General features: G+C 34.5%; 1 protein-coding gene across 1 annotated transcript in view; it reads left to right on the top strand.

Annotated features, from left to right (window-relative positions):
- Positions 1-19,995, top strand: part of NIPBL (NIPBL cohesin loading factor) — a 154,124-nt gene that overhangs the window by 126,147 nt on the left and 7,982 nt on the right. Inside the window, 22 exon segments of the mRNA XM_032674687.1 lie at positions 164-302; positions 513-595; positions 1,545-1,677; positions 2,530-2,673; positions 4,541-4,630; positions 4,878-5,092; positions 5,195-5,297; positions 6,015-6,113; positions 6,215-6,361; positions 7,437-7,571; positions 8,579-8,677; positions 10,203-10,256; positions 11,410-11,518; positions 12,096-12,232; positions 13,339-13,479; positions 13,752-13,845; positions 13,953-14,107; positions 14,362-14,452; positions 17,563-17,736; positions 18,278-18,468; positions 19,168-19,249; positions 19,252-19,274. Coding sequence (XP_032530578.1) covers positions 164-302; positions 513-595; positions 1,545-1,677; positions 2,530-2,673; positions 4,541-4,630; positions 4,878-5,092; positions 5,195-5,297; positions 6,015-6,113; positions 6,215-6,361; positions 7,437-7,571; positions 8,579-8,677; positions 10,203-10,256; positions 11,410-11,518; positions 12,096-12,232; positions 13,339-13,479; positions 13,752-13,845; positions 13,953-14,107; positions 14,362-14,452; positions 17,563-17,736; positions 18,278-18,468; positions 19,168-19,249; positions 19,252-19,274 — 2,638 coding nt within the window.

Below are 19,995 nucleotides of genomic sequence, written 5' to 3'. Positions count from 1 at the left end.
ACACTGCATGAGAAAGAAGCAAATAACTAGATAAATATCTAGAATACAGATTTCCAGCTGTGGTTATAATTTTTGAAGGATACTATTTAAGACCAAAAATTTTTGTTGTGTTTTGTCCTTTTTGTTTACTTTTGGTGTTAATGCTTTCTTTTCTTATTAACAGGTTAAACAGCAGTGACACTGATGGAGAGCCCATGTATATTCAGATGGTAACAGCACTAGTTCTGCAACTTATTCAGTGTGTGGTGCACTTACCATCCGCAGAAAAAGATTCTAATTCAGAGGAGGAATCAAACAAAAAAGTAAGATATTTTTAAAAAGCCTTTTTTGTGTGTGTGTTTACGGAAATGACTTATGCATGTAGATATAACATTTTATAATATTTTATTACAGTGCTGTAGTAAACATTGTAATTTTATGTTTGCTGTAATTTTTGATGCATGAGAAATGCTGATCTGGAAATCATAGTTCTGTGTATGCTATAATAGACAAATGTATTTTGTTATTTTTAGGTGGATCAAGATGTGCTTATTACTAACTCTTATGAAACAGCCATGAGAACAGCACAAAACTTCCTTTCTATTTTCCTTAAGAAGTAAGTACTCTTGCATTCTTTAGTATATTGATGAAACCAGCTCCATATGAAGTCAGTCATACTTCAAGACAAACCTGACCACTGCACAGTGATAAATACCTATACATAGTGTTATTTATAACGGTATACTTTATAGGTGCTTAAGAGTTTCCGGTCTAGTCAAAAATGTTTGTGGAACAGGAATTCTGCACAGTGTAGAATTCTTTATACATTCAAGAACGCTTGATAGTTTGTGTAGGATTCCTTTATTAGAGGTCTATTACTTAAATGAGGCCTGGAAAAGAAGGTGGAGTAGATATATATAAATCATGAAACCATGTTGATTCTATCATCAGATATAAAAAACCTAAACATTACTTTCATTTAGCTGAAGTTAGCAATGTTAATAGCTCAAAAGGGAAAAACCCCATGCCTGAACAACCAAAGGATTTCAAAGAATAGATCTTTAGGTTTTTATTGTATCAATTTCTACACTTAAAGCCAAAAAGCTATTTAATAAGCCATCGACAATCTCTCTGCATCATTCTGATGTTGTTAAATTTAGGGATGCCACATATAAGTCAAAAATTATCAGGTGTGTTAACTTTTGATTTTTAATTTATTTTTTTTTTATATTCTGATTGTAACCTTTATGAAGCATAATACTGAGATGTCTTATCACTATCAGATAAATCAAACCAAGATTAAGGAGTATAAACACATCACCTCTCAACTATCCTACTCCAGCTTAAGCTTTACAGTTCTACCTACTTTGTCTGTCCAAGTCAATGCAGACTTTATTGCAAAGCTAAAAATAAAAAAAATCTTGGCAACATAATTCTGTTAGCATGAAGTAGCTGCTTTACATGCAATGTAACTTGGAGTGATAACTGTTTAAGCTGTTTCTCTGTAAATTAATAAAACAAATTTTCTGCTAGTTGTGTTACAAAATGCATTTTATTTTAAACAGGTGCGGCAGTAAACAAGGGGAAGAAGATTACAGGCCGCTGTTTGAGAACTTCATTCAAGATCTTCTTTCAACAGTCAACAAACCAGAATGGCCAGCTGCAGAGTTGCTACTTAGCTTATTAGGAAGACTATTGGTAAGGGATTCTTGTTTTTAACTGTATGAATTTATTTTATACTACAATGAAGACTTTTTTGTTTCAGCTGAAACTACTACAGGAATGCTTTCTGATCATCTGCAGCATATAAGGATTTTCTTGAGTGCTTTACTACTATGTAACACATAAATAATAAAATTTTTGTTAGAGGATCATTCATATGGAACTTCTTCAAAGTCATATGTATACAGTTCCTCATGGAAGTCCAGTTCCACTATTCCATTACATTTTTAACACAAAAAAATACCTATATAACATCTAATAAGTGCACGTATTAATTTGGAGTAAAGTCAGACTAATAGCTGTAATTATTCATATTAAATATTTTCTCTAGACTGTTCCTTCATCATAGAACCAGAAAACAACTAAGTGGTTTGTTTTCTCACAATTACAGCTTTTGCTTATGTCATTTCACAGAATGAGAATGTTGCTTTTCAGTATCACAGTGTAATTAACTCAGTAATTTGAGCTGTTTCTTGGAAAATATTTTATGGCTGGGAAAATGTAACTTTATATTTGTGTGAATAATGAAGAAATAGCATTATGATGCTAAAGGTCTCTGCTGTTGAAGATGATCCGCTGTATTATTGTCCATCTTGTTTAATGAAAATATATATTTAAAAAACAGTAAGAGGCATATTTGGAGAGAGAGAGGAGACCCAATAAAGAGGCATTAATGTAAATTAATTAAAGTATCTGTAATGTGATGGTAAGCTACATACTTTTATGCAACATGGAATTGCTTTAAAAAGGTAAAGCAATTTCTTGTGAGAAGAACTTCAGTTGCATAAATAAAGATTTGTATTTAATAGTTTATTCTACTTTTCTTAGGTTCACCAATTTAGTAACAAATCTACAGAAATGGCATTAAGAGTTGCATCACTTGACTATCTTGGAACTGTAGCTGCAAGACTAAGGAAAGATGCGGTCACTAGCAAAATGGATCAAGGATCTATAGCCAGAATCCTCAAACAGGTGTGTGAGACATCCTATGCCAGCTGGATTGAGATCTAGCCATTCAAACACATGAAAATTATAAAGATATTTGAAAAATTGACATTATGGAGAATCACTGTTCAAGTTTCTGAATCAAATATACTGTATTTATTAGTATCACATTTGTTAGCTCATGTCTTCCTTGCACCAGCTCTGTAGTGATCCTATGAATTGGTTAGTTACAGTGGGTAATCAGTTTGCCAATTTTCCTGTGGCAATAGAGAGAAAATAATGGAGCAACAGTTATGTTCTTTCTTAGGAGACCTTAAAAATATGTATGTACCTGCATTCGCAATTGCGAAGTGGTAACAGTACATCATATGATAAGAAAATCTCATGTCCTATGTGTCCTTTTAAAAATGGGGACTTGTGTTTTTCTTATGGACGTTATGCATTTCTTTCTGAACTACTAACAACTGTTCTCAGCATTTCCCTTTCTGTTACCTGAAAAGACTTTAGATCTATATTACATGTACTTTACAGTGACCGTTAGATTTATTTTTCTGCACTTTGCAGGCATTCAGTTGCAGAATGAAAAACCATCTACTGCTTTATGAGGCTGATAATTCCCGTAACTTTTGTCAATTAGAATATTCTACAACATATAGTGTCAAATCTTTATGTCCGTGGGTTTATATAATTTATACTTCTATTTACTAAGGGGTTATAATTCTCCACTGTTGACAGCAATTCTAACAGTTTTACATTAGACTTAGGGAGAAAGTATTTCAGAAAAATCCTTTTCTCTTTCTTTATCTCCAGAAGTTATAATACTATTGAAAGATATTCTAGAAAGATACATACCTGAATTTTTCTATTTGGTTTGGGCTTTTTACGGGATCACATAGTTGCTAGGCATTGGCATCTGCAGAAAATAACATTGCTGTGGGCAATTGAATGTTAGGAACATTTTTTCAGTTACTCAGGAAACTTAACATCAGTAATGGTAGACAATACCATTCGTGCATTGTGGAAGGTGTGTGTAGTAGAGTACCATCAATCAGAGCAGAGTGTTGTGTTATTTATGAAGAACAATATGTGCATGACAGCTGAGTTTTGCTTTGCTGTTCAAATGGCAAGAAAATAAGAACATCCGTTGGTAGCTGTTGTCATCAGAAACTTAAATTATTATTTCCATTCAGAAGTGAACTTACACCTCCACAGGTTTTTCTTTCCTGCTAAATTGAGTACTTAGACTCTCTTGGATATTTTCTTCTATGCTCTATCATTACCAGGATATTCCTTAATGATTGATAAATGCATATTGCACTCCGTACTGTGGTTTGGACTCCTTATTCATACAATTAGTTTTTTGGGGGAAATCTGTTCTGTTTTGACATTTTTGAGCAGTAGATTTTTTTTGTAGAAATCTGTCACAGATTGTCAAGTTCGTTTGAACACTTGTGCATGCTTTTCATTAGTTTATCTAATATTATATGCATTTTAGACATGCTTTGAACTCTTGAATTCATTCATTTTGGGGGAAAAAATAATACCTTTCTCTGCTGTAACTTCAGCAACTGCAAGTATCAATGTGTTTCCATATATTATTGAGGAAATAAAGGTGCTTTATGGGTTTGGCCCTTCTTTTTTCCTCTGTGACAGAGTCCTCACACAAGATCATAGAACAAGATGAATCAAATCAGTCAGTGTGTTTTAAAACCAGTCTTATTCCGCTCTTAATATTTTTTAGACTTTATAACTAATTGGTTAAAAAATTATTAGTGCTCTGCAATTATGCAAACAACTGACTTCAGTGTATGTTATGTGTGGACATGCGGATTTTCAGATAACAAGTACAACTGTGCAATATTCTGGTTTATAACTATCTTTCTACTTCTAACAGGTTTCAGGAGGAGAAGACGAAATTCAACAGCTGCAAAAGGCTTTGCTAGATTATCTGGATGAGAACACAGAAATTGATGCATCATTAGTGGTAAATTTCAGGTTTCTGTTGTCGGGCATATATAAAAATAATTTCAATAATGTGTATTGAATAAAATTATTTTTGATTATACATATTAGCACTTCAATTAAATTGTCACCCTAGCATACACTGTTGATTGTGTTTTCTAAAATAATATTGATGCATTAGATTCCCTTAATCTCATTTTAAGTCTGTTAATTTTCTTTTTCTGTATCTATTGGTTTTGTTTTCTATGCATCCTGCTGTATTTCTACAGTTTTCTCGGAAGTTTTATGTAGCTCAGTGGTTCCGTGATACAACTATGGAGACAGAAAAAGCAATTAAATCTCAGAAAGATGAGGATTCATCTGAAGGAACTCATCATGCAAAAGATGTTGAGACCACAGGACAAATCATGCATAGAGCAGAAAGTCGCAAAAAGTTTCTTCGCAGCATCATTAAAACCGCTCCATCTCAATTCAGTACATTAAAGTATGTTTTAGTACCATTTACTCGTTATTAGCCATGGATTTGATGTTTTAAATAGTTTTTTTGTATCAACATGTCCTAATTAACACGTGGAATTTGTTGCAGGATGAATTCTGATACTGTGGACTATGAGGATGCATGTTTGATTGTTCGCTACTTGGCCTCTATGAGGCCGTTTGCCCAGAGCTTCGATATTTATTTGACACAGGTAAATTATGCTGGAAGTCATCATACAGCAAAATACAGTTGGCTTCTGATTCCAAACACTTTTTCAGTAATGCGATATATCTGTTTATTGTTGAGCAGAGGTATTTAACAGGCCACAATAACACCATGTACTGTCATAGTCTGTATTGGTGTCATAAGTGATTATGTTTCTTTTTCTGGCATTCGTTTTGTATGTCATAATGTACACCGTTATTTTATTTGCCCATGTATGTGCATGGCACAATCATTATATGTACACAGTGAAAGGATCATTACAAAGTGATGAAATAGTTTTCACAGCTTCTGTAAGATGCATGCTTATTTGATAAGATTAATTCATTAAATTGAGTGTAATTTGATTTTCAAATACAAGCCAGATTGGCCAGTTGCTTGCATCTGAGTGTTGCTGTCACTTTGGAAGCTGCTGTTTGACAAGTGTCATTTCTTTGCTTTTTCTGGGAGAAAAGCAAAGTAGAATTTGAAATTAAGAAATTTATGACCCATCTTAGAGAAGAGCAAATCCTAGTAAATATCCATGTTTAGTTTTCAGTGCCATGAAACAACACTAGCATGCACCCTTTTACTCTCTGAAAAAATAAATTCAGGTTTTAGTTACTACTATCTTTATGTAGTTGTTATTCTGGTGCATTTTTGTTGTTAACCAATGCTTGCTACCTTCCCAAAAAAAACTGAATCTTTGTTTTTGTTCTCCTTCTAGATTCTGCGTGTACTTGGTGAAAATGCAATTGCAGTCCGAACAAAAGCCATGAAGTGTTTATCTGAAGTTGTTGCTGTAGACCCCAGTATTCTAGCCAGGGTAAAAAAGGAAATATCCATCGTATGGCATATGTTCTTCTGTCACAAAATAAGTGTTCTTATTTTCTTATTTCGAATTCTTGTTTCGTTTGTTTTTTTCAGCTGGATATGCAGCGAGGAGTTCATGGGCGGCTCATGGATAACTCCACCAGTGTACGAGAAGCAGCTGTGGAGCTGCTTGGCCGATTTGTGCTTTGTCGCCCTCAGCTTGCTGAGCAGTATTATGACATGCTGATTGAAAGGATATTGGTACGGTGACCTGTGGTATTTATGATAAAATAAGTGGTGTTGGAAAATTTGCTGTTAACTGAGCTCGTATGCATAATAAGGTGGAATGATATCATTATATCTTATTGCTTGAATGGTGAGCATCATGCTTTAAAAAAAACCTTGTGAATTGCATCACTTGTTTTCAGAGAGGCTTTGTTATGTCGAAAGGTAAACATATACAGAAAGTTGTACTCCATCAGAACCAGGGATATATTCCTTTTGATTCCATTACTAAGGCTCAAATTAGTGAAATGACGAATTTTGCTACATTTCTGAAGTCTGAAATATGGGTCATTGAAGGCAGCTTTTCTATGCTATTTTTAGTGTTTTGAAATGCTTATTAGAGTTTTTGTACCAAAAAAGTGCTGATTTTTTTCTAGATGTTCAGATAAAACACAATGTTAATTTAACTGTAGGATAACACTAGGTCTTAGCATCCATGTCAGGTTTTTAGTCAAGTAGTACTCATTTGCTACAGTTAGATAATAGAAGAAGTTTGTGAAGTGTTTTGGAGCTAAGTAGGTCATGTGTGTACTACACTGCAGAAAGCAATTCAACCTGATATTCAGATTCAACAGATCTTGAATAAGGTGAAATGAAGAGAAAATCTTCCTCTGTCTCCTTAGATGAAGCCTAGTAAAATGGAAAAGATTGCTTGCATGTGTCTTATCCATAAGCTTTATCCAAAGGCTTAAAGTATTACCATCCAGATCTATAAGGAGTCTTGTGTATTCCAACAGAGTAGATAAAGCATCATCATATCTGGCTTGTAAGCTCTTGAATTAAGAAAAGGAGTTATGCATTTGCAACGTCATGAGCTCTTAGATGGGAGGGTATAGATGGAGGAAGTGTTTCAAGACTCTGGGAACTCATCCAGAACATTTAGAACAGGTCATGCTGGGCTTTTGTATAAGTGCACTCCAGAATATTTTAGTTGCCTTTTCTAAATAAATTTTGCAAGTCAGATTGGGTGATCTTCAAGTATTAATTTGTATAATACATAAATTAATGTTTCTGATTTGTTTTCAAGAGTGTAATTCTTTTCTCTTCACAGGATACTGGTATCAGTGTCAGAAAAAGAGTCATAAAGATACTTAGGGATATCTGCATTGAACAACCAACGTTCCCCAAAATTACAGAAATGTGTGTGAAAATGATTCGGAGAGTCAATGATGAAGAAGGCATTAAGGTAGAATGAAACATATCCTTCAGAATTTTAATTATCATTATTTTAGTGGTCCATATTTTGACCAAAAAAAAAATCAGAAAAGAATTACATTGCTCCTTTGTAATATTTATGACTTTTAGGAATTTTTGAGAGCAGATATTTTAGTATATCTTGCATATAACATTATAAAATATTAGTCCCTGCTAATTTCATATTAATTCTGAATGTTCAATAAATCAATCATATTCCCCCTAAAACGTTACTTATGTGCTTACACTCTACACTTTGTGCAATGTATATACAGAGGGGCACAAACCTAAGATAATGTGTTAAATCATAAACCTGTTTGATTTGTTTAATTTGGCAAACTAATCTTAAATTTTTGGGGGTAATTAGAAACACACTTGTAGTGACTTTGTATCAAGCTTTCAGTAGGATTTGAAATCTGCAACTTTGAAGCTGCAGCAGATATTTTTACCACTTGAGATACATTAATGGCTTTCTGAGAGGACAACAAGCAGATGAACATCTAGATCCAAGGTGCCTCTGGGAAGGGAGTGACCTTTCTCTCATTCTTCCCTTTAGCTTTCTAACAATATCAGAAAAAATAGGGCATTATCTTCCATGCATTTTTTACATTTCCATGAATAAGAATAATTTTGGAATCATTTTGTTCATTTTCATTCTATTCTATTTTGTCCTCCATTCAAAAATGTTGAAAGGGAATATAGTAGTGTGTTTTCCTGAGGAATGCACATTAGTGCAGGAAGATGGTAACTCCATTTTCTGTAGCATTGGTTTCCACTGATTCATTTTGCTGAAGTTTGCATAGAAGTCAGTATAACTCCTGTAATAGCAGATGTTATCTGTCTCAGATAACATTTCCTTCAACAGTCTCACTTAGGTTGCATAGTTTCTTATGAAATGGCATGGAACATCAACAAATCTGTTGTATGGATCTATTAGAAATAATACTGGTGTAATGATTTAAGTTTATTTTTTTATGCTAATATTTTCTATTCCTGCAGAAATTAGTAAATGAGACATTCCAGAAACTCTGGTTTACTCCAACTCCACACCATGACAAAGAAGCAATGACAAGGAAAATACTAAACATCACCGATGTGGTACGTTAAACAAATTTAAACTGCATGTGAAATTCAATTATGTTTTAGTATCTTTGAAGTATATCTGTATTTTTTTGAATAATTTATCAGATGGTTTCTTTTTATCTCCTGGCATGAAATGTATGCGAATATTATTCATCTGATTTATGTAGGAAACTGTAGGCTGTAGGAAACTTTAAATGCTCACTTAATCTGCTGGCAATGATAACTGTGACCACACTATATTCAGATTGCATAAAGTATTTGTTTCATTTAAAACACAACCACTTTCTAATATATTTAACATTCTGCAGGAATTGCTAGAAGGAGCATATAGTTAAGCCTAACTAAGTTCTCTCATAAAAGAAAATTTTCCTCAAACAATTGATAACGTATCGTTGAGTTAATAGGTTAGTAAAGATTAATAAGGTGTTTTTATAAATACAGAGTCATGTTCTTACTCAGGGTAAACTAGTGTCTGCATAATCATATCTTACTTTTTAGGAACAGCAAATTAAAGGGCTCCAAAATAAATGTCTCTGAAATGAAAATGCTTTAATTTGTAGTGAAAATATGTTGTATAAAGCCACTGTGCTGAAAAGGTGTTTTAATATCAATTATACAAAGATGTAAATATCAAATAAAAGCACTCACTTCATACTTACAATTATAGGTTTAAACTTCATCTACTTTACAGTATTTTTACAGAATATAGTCTAGTGTGCTTTTTTTCCAATCTGAGAAGTCAGTCAATTTGACTTCAGCTAAATTCTCAGTCTCCTGCCAGTTCTAGTTGAAGTACCTGTATGCCATTTCTGATATATGATACCAGTGAAGGCTTGGTTTGTTTATATAAAAATACATATCTATGTCTATCTATCTATATATGGGTCTATGTGTGTGTTTGTGTATATATGTATATATACTTTTCTCTGGTGACCAGTGACAGAACCTGAGGGAATGGCCCAGAGTTATGTCAGGGGAGGTTTGGGTTGGATATTAGAAAAGAGGTTCTTCACCCAGAGGGTAGTTGGGCACTGGAACAGGCTCTGGAACAGGGAAGTGGTCACAGCACCAAGCCTGACAGAGTTCAAGAAGCGTTTGGACAACTCTCTCAGGCACATGGTTGAATTGTTGGGGTGTCCTGTGCAGGGGCAGGAGTAGGACTCAATGATCCTTGTAGATCCCTTCCAACTCAAGACATTCTGTGATGTACATGCCTGCTTGTTTTCCATGTGTCAGGCTTGTATGTGTGCTTAAATCTGTGCAAAATGTTCTACAAAACAAAAATTTGTTTTGCATTAGAGCCAGCAGTCTCCAGTAAAATGCGTAGGCTTTATATTGTATAAAATATCAGTTCTGGAGTCACTTAATGGTAAGAACTATTTTTCAAATGCAGAAGAAAGTTTCTTATCTCCATTGTTCTGAATGCATATGAAAATACATCTATGCATGTTTACTGGTCTTTTGAGATGACATCTGTATTGAAGTAATTTTTCCTCAGATACCTTCTTTATTAACAGTTTATTATCAAAAATACTTCTAGGTTGCAGCTTGTAGAGATACAGGGTATGATTGGTTTGAACAGCTTCTTCAAAATGTAAGTAATGAATTTGAATGTATGGTATAATTGTTAGAATTTTAACATTTCTTTGGTAGTAAACACATAGAAATGGGACTCCACGAGCAATCCTTTACAGTAGTCAAATTCAGTTCCTACCTTTAATATCTGACCAATTCTATCTCAATTGGTGCAGTTTTCTTTATCTCTGACATTAGTTTCTGTCTTTGCAGATCATCTCTTTTAAAATACTTCACTTCTTAGTTTTGGAGGGATTTGTTTGTTTTTAATTTCATCATCTCTTTGATAATGAGTGACATAAACACGTAGTCCACAGCTAAGATACTTAATTCTGAAATGAGGCATCTAGTGTAATGTGGATTTTTTTTTTAAATGGTAAATAAGAATATTTTCACATGCAGTGTATTTCTACACAGTTTAAGGAAGCAATTAATCTTTAAAGGAAAAGTTACTTCTGCATTATATTTCATTTATATCTGATACAGAAATTTCTAAGCACTGAAGTTGCTTTTTTTATGTCTCCTTTACTTGTGTTGTCATTCTCTACATCTTGTATTCGCTGGTTAATTTTCAAGCAAAAAAACACTTTTGAGTTTATCCCAGCCTGGAGTGTTGTGAAAATAGATAACCAAGTAAATCAGAGCCTCTTCATTAAGAGCCTCTTCAGTGAAGAAAAGGCTACAGTATGATCTCAGTGCTTCTTAGATATTAAAAGGATTTTCATGGACAGTACCCGAAGTCATATGAAAGAAGATTAAACAGTTTGATAAAACTGTTAGATCTCATTTGATATTTTAGCTTAGTGTCAAAAACATTTGTTTTGAATTACTCTTTATTTCTATAAGCTCTTTATTTCTACTCTTTATTTCTAACTCCTGTTAATTTCTGCATTATCCATTAAGCGTAAGGTCACCTTTCATCTCAATGCAAAAAATAGTAGAACTTCTATGGATTCTTATTGCAGTTAGTTTTTCTTTACTTATCTTTGATTTTGGTTTGTTTTTTAAATTCACATAATTTTTTCTTCAACTTGTAAGCTTTATGGAGAATGCAATACTTTTGTAGTCTAAAATCCTTGTGTATCTGTAGTAATTGTTATAAAACCAACATGTATCCTGTGCAAATAAATGCAGCATTAATACTGAACCATTTTTCTGTTCATCTGCTACAGCTGTTGAAGTCGGAAGAGGATGCCTCATATAAACCTGTGAAGAAAGCCTGTACTCAACTTGTTGACAATTTGGTTGAGCACATTCTTAAATATGAAGAATCTTTATCAGGTAATAAAATATAAACTCAGCTAAAGTCCTTTTTGAATTTTATATGTACTGTAAACAGTTGTTGAAACCGCTGTTGCAAAAGGTTACTGTTACAGAGTTCCTGTTACAAAGCTGATTGTAATGAATATTGCTACTAAGTTCATTATGAACTTTTGAGCACTGTATAATAATAAGGCTTCCCTAATTTTCACTAGCTAACCACAATAACAGAACTACTTTTAAAATAACTTTTTCAGGCTTTCAGATCACTAAAATCAAAACAAATGTGGCAAGTTTTATTTACATTAGTATGTTCTACAGTTGTAATAGGACTCATTGACTGGGCTAGTCTTCTGTGTACAGTAAGGAGTTTAAAACTAGTGATGTCTTTGAAGCATCTTTGCTTCTTTTTTCAAGTGTATTTGGTACACTACAAATGTTAACACAATTACGTTCTCATCTCTGATAAGAATATTCTGATTTGATCTTGAAAGAGATGCAATGAAAAAATATTCGAACAATGCTTAGGCGATATGTTTTTCATTGCTAAACAGTACTTGGACTTTATATCATTTTTGTATTTTGTAATCTTTTGCAGATTCTGACAACAAAGGTGTGAATTCTGGTCGATTGGTTGCTTGCATAACCACTTTGTTCTTATTCAGTAAAATAAGGCCCCAGCTGATGGTCAAACATGCCATGACGATGCAGCCATACCTGACCACTAAATGTAGTGTAAGTAGAGAAATCAGTCTTTCTTTTTCCCTAGATAATTGAGCATGAAAACAGCTGTCTTGTATACTTGCGGCAATTGAAGGTAGGAAAAGCAAATTTAAAATTGTGGGTTTACTTTGTGGTATCATAGCTTTGAAAGTTACTAGGTCCTTTTGAAGATCTCTGTAGCTTCTAAGATGTTCTTACTCATCTTCTACCTCCACATTTTACAGCCAAGTGAAACTGAAACCTGTGCTGCTTCTTTCCCAGTTTTTCTCCTGTTATAAAATAATTTCATAAAATTGTTTTGGTTTATAGTCACAGTTTTAACATATGAGTCTTAAGACTAAGGATAACATTGCAGAAGATAGAGTGATCTAATATATAGCAAATATATGAGAAGGAAGATGTCTTGATCCATCCTCTTCCAGACTTCATCTCTCACTTCTGTAGATCTAGTGCTCTTGTATTCCTCTGTAAGACATTGTAGAGACCTCTCATAGAGAAACCCTCCCCAGCTCTGGTCTCTGAAACCCTGCAGTGATTTCTGCCCTTTATATCTGACACCCCTGATCTGGTAGAAGGAGCAGGGCAGGGTCAGGCAGCCATGGCTCAAGGAGGAGCATGGGTGGGTGGCAGCAATGTCTTTCATTAGGTCAGCTGCCCAGGGCAGCCTTGAAGAGTAATTATTACCAGCTTAGATTGGAAATACAGCCTGGCATTTTCCAGATGCAGCCCTGGTGTGTTCTCTGGGCACATTTTCAACATGTTAGAGCTGCTTCTGAACAAACAGTATAGGAAAGAGTAATCTGATTATTTACCTGCTGCAGCTTGTTTAGTGGGTTGCATCTGTTTTATACTTACACAGGTTGAGATGAGTGATAGAATTACCACTGACAGCTTGAATAGGTCAAATAGCTTGACAGTAGTATTTGGGATTTATTCTATCCTGATTAGTGAGCTTGATTTGTCAAAAGACCATTTCAGGATGTCTCTGTAATAGATAAATATAGATAAATATTTTCCATAGGTTTCCATAGGCTCCATACTTAAAATACATTTGCAATCATGATAATGCAATCCAGTAATAATTTTTATTTTAAACACTGTATATGCTGTTGTTTCAGACCCAGAATGATTTCATGGTGATCTGCAATGTTGCAAAAATCTTAGAGCTTGTAGTGCCACTAATGGAGCACCCAAGTGAGACCTTTCTTGCCACTATTGAGGAAGACCTCATGAAACTCATCATCAAATATGGCATGACAGTAAGCTTTTAATTGCTACTATTCTGTTGATTCCATTTCACGTGGAGTTTGGTTTAAAGACAATGCCACAAAATTCAGTGTACTTGGTTTACCAGAGTTTGTACATGATGTTGTTATTTTTTAATAAGTTCGAGCAATCCAGGAGATGGACATAACATTATATCTGTTAGATTATTAGTTTTAGTTCAGCATAGCTTTTTGCTGCATAACTTCACAAAAATCTCAAGTTTAACTTCTAAATATACAATTCATTTGTTCTTCCTTGCTTCTAGGTTGTTCAGCATTGTGTGAGCTGTCTTGGGGCTGTTGTGAACAAGGTCACCCAGAACTATAAATTTGTATGGGCCTGTTTTAATAGATACTATGGTAAGTAAAATCACAAGTAGTTGTCACTTTTCAGTTTTGGCTACAAGTCTTGTCTCAGTAATACACCACAATTAAACACTGTGATAAAAACTTTTGTCTTACTGCAGGTGCACTTTCTAAATTAAAAAATCAACACCAAGAAGACCCCAACAGTACAATACTAACTGCCAATAAACCAGCACTCCTTAGGTCACTTTTCACTGTTGGAGCACTGTGTCGGCATTTTGATTTTGATCAGGAAGATTTTAAGGGCAACAGTAAGGTAAAATAACTTTTATTTACTCTCCATGTCTTAGATATATTGAATGCTCCACTTTAAGTTGAAAGCACACTACTCTTAGTTCCTCAGAACTATGTATTTTTCTGTAATGCATATGGCATAGCTTTTTGTGGTTTTGCAAAGGCTATGCAGTAAGATTGTGTGTCTTCTTTTTCTTTTTGATATTTGCTTTTGTAAGAGATTAAAAACATCAGTTTCATCTTCAAATAGCTATATTTTTGTTTTAATTTGCTCAGGTTAACATTAAGGATAAAGTACTTGAACTGCTGATGTATTTTACGAAGCATTCAGATGAAGAAGTACAGACGAAAGCCATTATTGGCCTTGGTAAGAAATATTAATAGTTTTTATTATTTTTGCTCCAGTAAAAATCTATGTGTATCAGGAGGAATTCCTGTATTTCTTTAGTCACAAGGGAGTTTGTTTAAAATCAAAATTTACTGCATGTTTGGTTTGAGAACTGGCTATAGAAAACCTGTCAAAAGGTTGCTAGTTGCGTAATTCTGCATCAGACTGGGTGCTTTTGACAGTGAATGTCTTTTGATGTATGACCAAGTTGTAAAGTGCAGCAGATTTCCAAGGTAATGAAGATGTTATTTTTTTCTCCAAAAGCAAGTATATTGTAACTCCAAACCTTGTTTTCAGTCCACAAGGTAAAAAAGTGCCGGAAAAACTTTGAATATTCTAGGTGTAGGAGCAGACACTGTGCAGGAGTCAAGGGGACCCTGGCAGTTTATACTGGTTGAGTGGCCTTTGTGAGATTAGCGTGGCATTTCAGTGATTTCAGTGGTGAATGAACTGCCACTGTCTGATTCATATCATGTTCATTTTCTACTTCTCTGTCTACATCTGAGAGAATCTTATTTGGGCAGATCGGCCTTGGTTTCTGGGAAGATTCAATTCAGGGTTATTGCTTGATCTAAAGTAAGTTGTCTCCCAGGCATGTGAGCTTCCATTGTATGATTCAACTGTGGACAAGATTTTTGTCTCTTTATGTTGCTATTTAGGGGACTTTTTAGATATTCTGCTTCAATTCAGCTTAGGGCTTTGAGGATAAGGACCAAGATTGAATCTTCATTTCTTGTTCTGTGAGAAACCATTTCAGACAGCTGAGCAGGATCAATGGCATTGGAGTTGCCTCTGTTGTGGGAGCAGTGCTATGGAGCACTTGGAGTTTTTCCAAGCATTACATCAATGTATGCAACACAACTATAGTCCAGTCCAACTTATTAGTACTCTACAGAATAATACCTGTGGGGTAGGAACTGTATTCCTTAACAATAGGCTTGATTACTTTGTTCATGGCATTTGCCAAAAATGTTTCTAAATTATAGACTGAATTGTGGTGGGTTTTAGGCAAGGGGTTAAAATAGGGATGGCTGTCCATAGTCGTTCGTCAGATTTTTTTTTCTCTGCTTTAGGTCTTTATTTTAATTAAACCTTACTTTTTTCAGTGATACATCGATTTCATCTGAGCACTGATTCCATTCTGAGGGTAGCTGTTGGATGTAAACAGTGTAAATTTCCATCCTATAGGCTGCTAGTTGAGCAAAGTTGTCAAAGTCATTCAATGTTTGTGAGCAGCAATAAAGTGAAAAGGACTAGCAAGCTAATTCAACATCAGTACATGGTGAAAGGTGTCACATGAAGAGTGTGTACTTTCCTGTCAGCATGTCATTTCAGTAAGGACATTCAACAGTTTTAGCCTTTGCTTTGAGATGTGCTGCTGCTGTTGAAGTGTTAAGCTTAACCCTAAACTTAATAATTATGGTTGGTTATGCTTCTCTTCCAGATGTGTATTTACAAAGCAAGTTTAGGATATAAACTTTTGTTAGTAAATTTAGCTAAACTTGTAAGTACCTAACAGTTAATGTCTTAGTCAAGTTCAGTGCTTACTCTAAAGACTGTTAATAGAGTGAAAACAAAAGCATGAAGAATAATGATGTGATGGCATCTCTTGAGATGTGAAGTCAGTCCTTAAAAAAACATGACAAGTGCCTTTCTTCATCTCCTATGACAGCTATGCCAAGTAAGATTTCTTCCCCAGTTGACCAGGGATGGAAAAATACAAATTTCCCTGAGAACACTGGTGGTTTAGATGCCTTAAAGCGAATGAAGAAAAATGTTATGTGGGTTGTTACACATACATCCATGTGCTTTTCATTTTTAAAATTAACCTTAAAAATGGGTTGGACGTTGAACGTGGTCAAGTTACGAACACCAATATATACTTGTATAGAGTGCACAGTCATACCACGTACTCCTAAGACCACTATAATTCCTTTCCCTCCTCTTTTCCCACCTGCTTCTCTGCTTCTTGCTTTGAGACCGAAAGGGGATTTTAACACACTGAGGTCTTACCTTGGACTTAGCCTTTACCTACAGTGTCTTTTTGTTGTAAGGAGCCAGTTTTAAAAATGTGACTCAGTCTTCCCTTTGTTTCAGCTATTTTTAGACATTGCTCTTGCATAATTTTATTTTCTTTCATTTTTCCTCTCATTCTTCTTTTATGTTTCTGTATCTTCTGTGCATTCATTCAAAAGCTGAGTTTCCTGCAGTCATAAAAAATACATTTAATGTCTGCTTTTCCTCAACAGTATTTAAAAAAATAATCAAATAGTTAAATGTAAATTAAATGGAGGTGTTATGGTTCCATTACTGTTTTTTATGATACTGCATAAGAGTTTTTCAGCAACACTTATAAACTTATGTACACAATATAAAATTGTATATATTACTACTAATTTAGAAAAATTTTTATGAAATACAGACTTAAGAACAACTAGTTCCTTGGCAAGGGTAAAGCTGCAGCTAAAAACAGTTCTGGAGTGTGTATTTCCAACACATGTAGTCTTGGGAACACTTCAGATAGTTTTCAAGAAAAGACCTTAATGGATATGTGAATAATGATATCAAGAGGCATAAATGTTACTGTATTCACAGCTGATTTTTTTTGTTCTATTATGATGTTAAATATTCATGATATTCATCAATTTTCACACTTCTTCTCTGCCTCCATATAAGTAACACTGTACAGTTTCAGAAGAATGTTTATCTCCAAAAGTATTAGAAAAATAACAGGTAATTTTTAGTAACATTCCTTTTTTGTTCTTGTGAGAACTCCTAGTCATTGAGATGCAGCCACTATACTGGACCTGGATCCAGACCTGTATAACTTTTTAGTGCAGCCACCCTGAGTCAACATCCCATTTTATCCCTCAAACAGAGTCATGGTTAATAGAACTGTCATGGCTATCAGAACTTCTTATGAGCTATAGATGGTGTCCATATGGAAATGCAATACTGTTTGGACTAGAAAAAGCTATGCTGTTGGGAGGAGATAAATTTCATACCTCTCTATTGAAGGACTTAAAATGCAGAAATACGATTTCTAGATAATAATAATGAGAACTATTTCCTTTTTTTTCCACCCTTAGGATTTGCATTTATCCAGCACCCAAGTTTAATGTTTGAACAGGAAGTGAAGACTCTGTACAACAGCATTCTTTCAGATAAGAACTGTTCAGTAAACTTAAAAATCCAGGTGTTAAAAAACCTCCAGACCTACTTGCAGGAGGAGGATACACGTATGCAGCAGGCAGACAGAGACTGTAAGTGCCGAGTTCTTCTGTGCTAACAAGGCATGCAAAACTTGACTTTGTTGCATACAATTACTATGTGTCTGCACTGAGTCAAAATTGTAATCACATCTGTAGTATGTACCCAAAGTATTTTATAAGTATTTAAAAGAGGTTTTTGCATAATAGGTGTATTATTTACTTTCAAGATATAATAAATTTATACTTCCAGTATGAATGCTGGAAGGAGTCCAGAATGCGTAATTGCTATAATGATGGTAGTAATAATTTTTATCAAAAAAACCCTCTAAGTTTAATTTGCAGATAAAAAAAAAAAATACAACTTTATTTTTAAATTAAAAGCCTTTATTAAGGAATAAGACTTGAATTAAAACAGTTTCTCTGTAGTTTTTTTATATATTTAGACATCAGACTGTTCTCTGTTTCATGCCATCATTTTAAGACAGCTGAAATGTGTATTTGTTGTGAAACTTAAAAATCAGCATACATCAAGTAAGGCAAAACAAGTGATTATACCGTGGTGATTATGCTGTTGCTTTTGTCCTTTTCACAGGGAAAAAAGTAGCAAAACAGGAAGACCTGAAAGAAATGGGTGATATTTCCTCAGGGATGAGTAGTTCCATCATGCAGCTATATCTCAAACAGGTCCTTGAGGCTTTCTTTCATAACCAGTCCAGTGTACGCCACTTTGCTCTAAATGTCATTGCACTGACGTTAAACCAGGGCCTCATCCATCCTGTTCAGGTATGATAAGCTTTTGTGCTGAGACTTCTTGTTTTAAGAGGCTTTCACGCTTACTACGTAAATTTCCAGGTTTTCTCTTCTAGTTAAGTTACAATAATTTCTTATTGTAGCAAGAGGCTTTTACAGAAAGCATATTTTGAAATCTCCTTTATCTTGTTTATCCAGTGAGATTCCACATTATCTGTATTGTCTACTTTTGGATTATGATGTAAAAGCCCAGGCAGTTCCTAAAGAGCATGTAGAAATATACACTTGAGCATATTTCTATTATGAATTCAAGGTTTACACTTTATCCTGTGTCAGCTTGCTTCCACCTGAATCCCTATATGCTCCAAACACTATGGAACTGCACAGTCAGTGTTAGAACTTCAGTCCATTTCCATTATTCTTTGCTTGTACCATGTTTTTGTAATGAATTTTTGATACTGCAGCCACTGCACATGTCCTAAGTGGTGTTTCGGGTTTTTTTTTAATGAAATTGTCTGTATGCTAAATTGACTTTAGAGTTTGACAAAAAGGGAAGTACTCATAACTTTTTTAGAATGCTAGTGTCTCACAGTATATTGTACTATTAACTTGCAAAAAGTAGTTAGGTGGTAAGTTGCATGGAGCTTCCTATTCTGGTTTCTGCAGTAGAAACAAAGAACAAAAACCAAAAAGGTACAATACCTCTGAATAATCATTTCATTTGTTTTCAAGTGTGTGCCGTACTTAATTGCTATGGGCACAGATCCAGAGCCCTCCATGCGAAATAAAGCTGACCAGCAGTTGGTGGAAATAGACAAAAATATGCTGGGTTCATTCACGTAAGTAATTCTAATTTAACATATTACAGAATACTGTTATATTCTTTAGTGGTTTAACATCTGAGTATGCCTTAACTACAGAAAAAAGAGTATATAAAGTCACAGATAAACAATAACTAAGCAGTTGTAAAGATGATCTTAACTGTTTCCCCTGTTTGGATATTTCTGTTCTGAGAAACAGGAGAAAATAATTTGAAGTGTCTCTTCTAGTACAAAATTTCCTTTAATTTAAATTCACAGTACTGTTTTCCACACTGAGTAGTACTTGATAAGAGGGAAGGACAAGTGTTTCGTAATCTTTAGCAGTGGTTTTCCTGTATCAATGGACTAGGGAGAACACCGTGTAGCAGTTGATTAAGTCCTTAGTGTATGGGTATTAGAATGTACAAGGCACCAAGGCTTTATAAATTGTAATCTGAGCAGGAGGAGCATAGGAAGCTGTTTAAATCCAATGAATCTTGCTGAAAGGAAAACCTGAGAGCTAAGCGAGGACATGTGGAGTTGTGGCATAGTGCCAATTGTTCTACTTAAGGTCTGAAATTAAGCTGCAGCACTCTCCTTATTTTAGAAAATCCCCGTCTAGGTTCAGTGTATGTACTGCACTGTAGGACTTTTAATGTGTGCTTGTATTCTACTGCAATGGGAGCATGCTGGTGGCACCCAAACAGATACCTAATCCATTGGATGAAGCGTAGCAGATTGAATTTGGTATGTTAGGTAG

Source organism: Chiroxiphia lanceolata, chromosome Z, assembly GCF_009829145.1.
Source record: "Chiroxiphia lanceolata isolate bChiLan1 chromosome Z, bChiLan1.pri, whole genome shotgun sequence".
In the NCBI taxonomy this organism is placed as follows: domain Eukaryota; kingdom Metazoa; phylum Chordata; class Aves; order Passeriformes; family Pipridae; genus Chiroxiphia; species Chiroxiphia lanceolata.
The sequence above is the reverse complement of the archived record's forward strand: the minus strand, read 5'-3'. Positions and strand labels throughout refer to the sequence as shown.